General features: G+C 37.0%; 1 protein-coding gene across 1 annotated transcript in view; it reads left to right on the plus strand.

Moving 5' to 3' along the window:
• Positions 1–2,611, plus strand: part of fat2 (FAT atypical cadherin 2) — a gene marked incomplete in the record, with an annotated part of 140,869 nt that overhangs the window by 119,478 nt on the left and 18,780 nt on the right. The window contains 1 exon segment of the mRNA XM_014026517.1: positions 974–1,430. Within this exon segment, the coding sequence (XP_013881971.1) occupies positions 974–1,430 (457 nt within the window).

Consider the following 2,611-nt stretch of genomic DNA (forward strand, 5'->3'; position numbering starts at 1 on the left):
GTTGGCTGATTAGAAATTAAGTGTTAACAAGCAGTTGGACAGGTGTACCTAATAAAGTGGCCGGTGAGTGTAAGCTTTATGTTTTATTGTGTTATCCATTTATGTTAATGTTATTGTGTTTTATATGCAGTGCCATTTATATGATAAATAAAATGAATGAATGAAAAAATATATACATTCAAACAATAATAATCTACAAATAACAAAAACAAAACAAATAACAAAAATGTTAACTCCTTCTCGAACAACAATTTATACAGATACTCATTATACTATTCCATGTTGTTTTTGAATAAACCAACTTTTATCATTTTCTTAAACATTGACATTATCTGGCCTTTTTAACTTTACTCTCTAGTTCTGTAATATTATTCCTTAGACTGAAGTACATCTTTCCTTTAAACTGGTTCGAAATTTAGGTTTAACAAACATTTCAATCCTTTTAAGATAATAATAACTCACTCTCTTAAAATTTAATTGGATGTTTAACAGTAATGTGTTTTTGTGAGCCTTATTCATAAAACACATTTAAAAAGTGCTGACCCATTTACCAAATCATTCACATATAAAATAAACAACATTGGACCAAGTACACAACCTTGAGGAACTCCACGTTATATTAGAGTTCAGATCTTACATTATTTATTTGTACAAACTGTTTCCTGATTTTTCAAATAGCTATATACCCACTGTAGTCCTGTAATATATTTTTCCTCTAATGCCATATTTATTCAGTTTTTCAAGGAGAATACTGTGGTTAATAATGTTGAATGCCTTCTTTAAATTAACATAAACACTAACACAGAATTGTTTTAGATCAACAGCACTTGTTATTTGTTCTATTAACATATTTACAACTTGGTTTTTTTTAGGATAATATCAGATCTAAACTTTTTTTATCTGCTATGGAGTAAAAAAAATCCTAACTTTTTTCAATATATTCATCATGAAATGGATTTTGTTTCTTCTCCAGCTGACCGGAGGAGAGCTGCACTTCAGATACAGATGTGGAAACACCTCCCCGAACACCCTGCTGGTCAGATCTGACCCAGTATCAGACGGCCGCTGGCACAGTGTCCTGCTGCAGGTCAACACCTCGTCTCTGAAACTGACTCTGGACCGGCAGCATCCAGCGTCCATCAGCCTGACGGAGCCTTGCAGGATGGTGCGCTCCCACGGCGCCCTGCTGTTCGCTCCTCTCCCGAAGGACTCCGCTCAGGGTTTGGGCGAGGACGCGCACAGTTTCGGCGGCTGCCTCGACGGCCTGAAGCTGAACGGGGAGCCGGTGGCAGCGGGGGATCCGGCGGCGGAGTGGGCGGGGCCAGGGAGTAGGAGGACGTTTGGAGTGTATCAGTGCTGCAGCAGGACCGCGGGCTGCGACAGACGACCCTGTCAGAACGGAGGAGTCTGCAGGGAGGATGAAACTGGAGGTGAGGGACGTTTAATACAAACCTTGTTAAATCATCGGCACAACAAACCTCATTTATGCACAAATTTATAAAACACACGGATTGTAGGAGTGCACAGAAATGAACAAGGAAAAATACGAAGAATCAGATTAAAATAAAATCTGGAAATTTGTGCCTCCTCAAAATCCTCCCCTGTAAAGTTTCTTATTTAGGTTTTAAATTAAATGAATCATGAGTCACAACAAGCGGCGCATGATATGATGTCATCATCCTGAGACAATAGCAACTCCAATGCAGCTAAAGCTTCCCTACAAGACTTCAAACTGCTGGACCACCGGGACCACCCATATTGTTTTTATCAACACATTTTGAATTTAGATTTTAAATATTATTTTTTGCAGAGTTAGTAGCGGCTACCGGTGGCAAGCAGCGGCCATTGTTGAGGTTTGACGCTGGATGATGACATCATGCTGTTTATCTGATGCTAACGTCTGTTAACGCTTCTAACGCTGCTGAAGATTGATTGATTTGATTTATTTATTTAACAGGAAAAGGTTATTGAGTTTAGTTTAAATTCAGAATACTTTACTTTCTTAAACTCAAAATTTAGATGTTTTTTCTGAGAATTTTGAGAAAAAAGTCAAAATTCTGACATTTTTCATAATAAAAAGAATTTTGACGCTGAATTTTGACAGAATTATTATTTTCAAGTGACCCTAATCCTCTTTTATAAAAAAAAAGACTTCTTACTGTTGTTGTTGTTGTTGTTGTTGTTGTTGTTGTTGTTGTTTTTTTTTTTTTTTACCTGACTAGCAGCAGACAGGTGCACCTGCAAAGAGGTTTTAAATGTTATTCTCACAGTTAAACTGAGTGCCGGCACCTTTTGTACTAAAGGGCAGAGTTCAAATTAAACACATGACTGCAGGAGAAACATATCTTTGCTTTGAAGGAAACATGGAAACATAAAAACCTTCCAGCTGGTGATAAAAAGCTGCAGCCTGGTGCAGGGTTACTTCCATCCACAGAGCTGCATCATGTTTTCTTCTCTCTGCACAAAATGAAACTGTGAGTGGAAAAGTTTCAGCTCAGGATTTTATTTATCATTGTGTCAAATTACATTATAGTTAAGCTTTGATTTGATTTTGATTTGATTTATTTATTTAACAGGAAAATATTATTAAAAATCAAGCCTGACTCAGCAT

This window comes from Austrofundulus limnaeus, unplaced genomic scaffold (genome assembly GCF_001266775.1).
Source record: "Austrofundulus limnaeus strain Quisiro unplaced genomic scaffold, Austrofundulus_limnaeus-1.0 Scaffold562, whole genome shotgun sequence".
NCBI classification, from domain to species: Eukaryota; Metazoa; Chordata; class Actinopteri; order Cyprinodontiformes; family Rivulidae; genus Austrofundulus; species Austrofundulus limnaeus.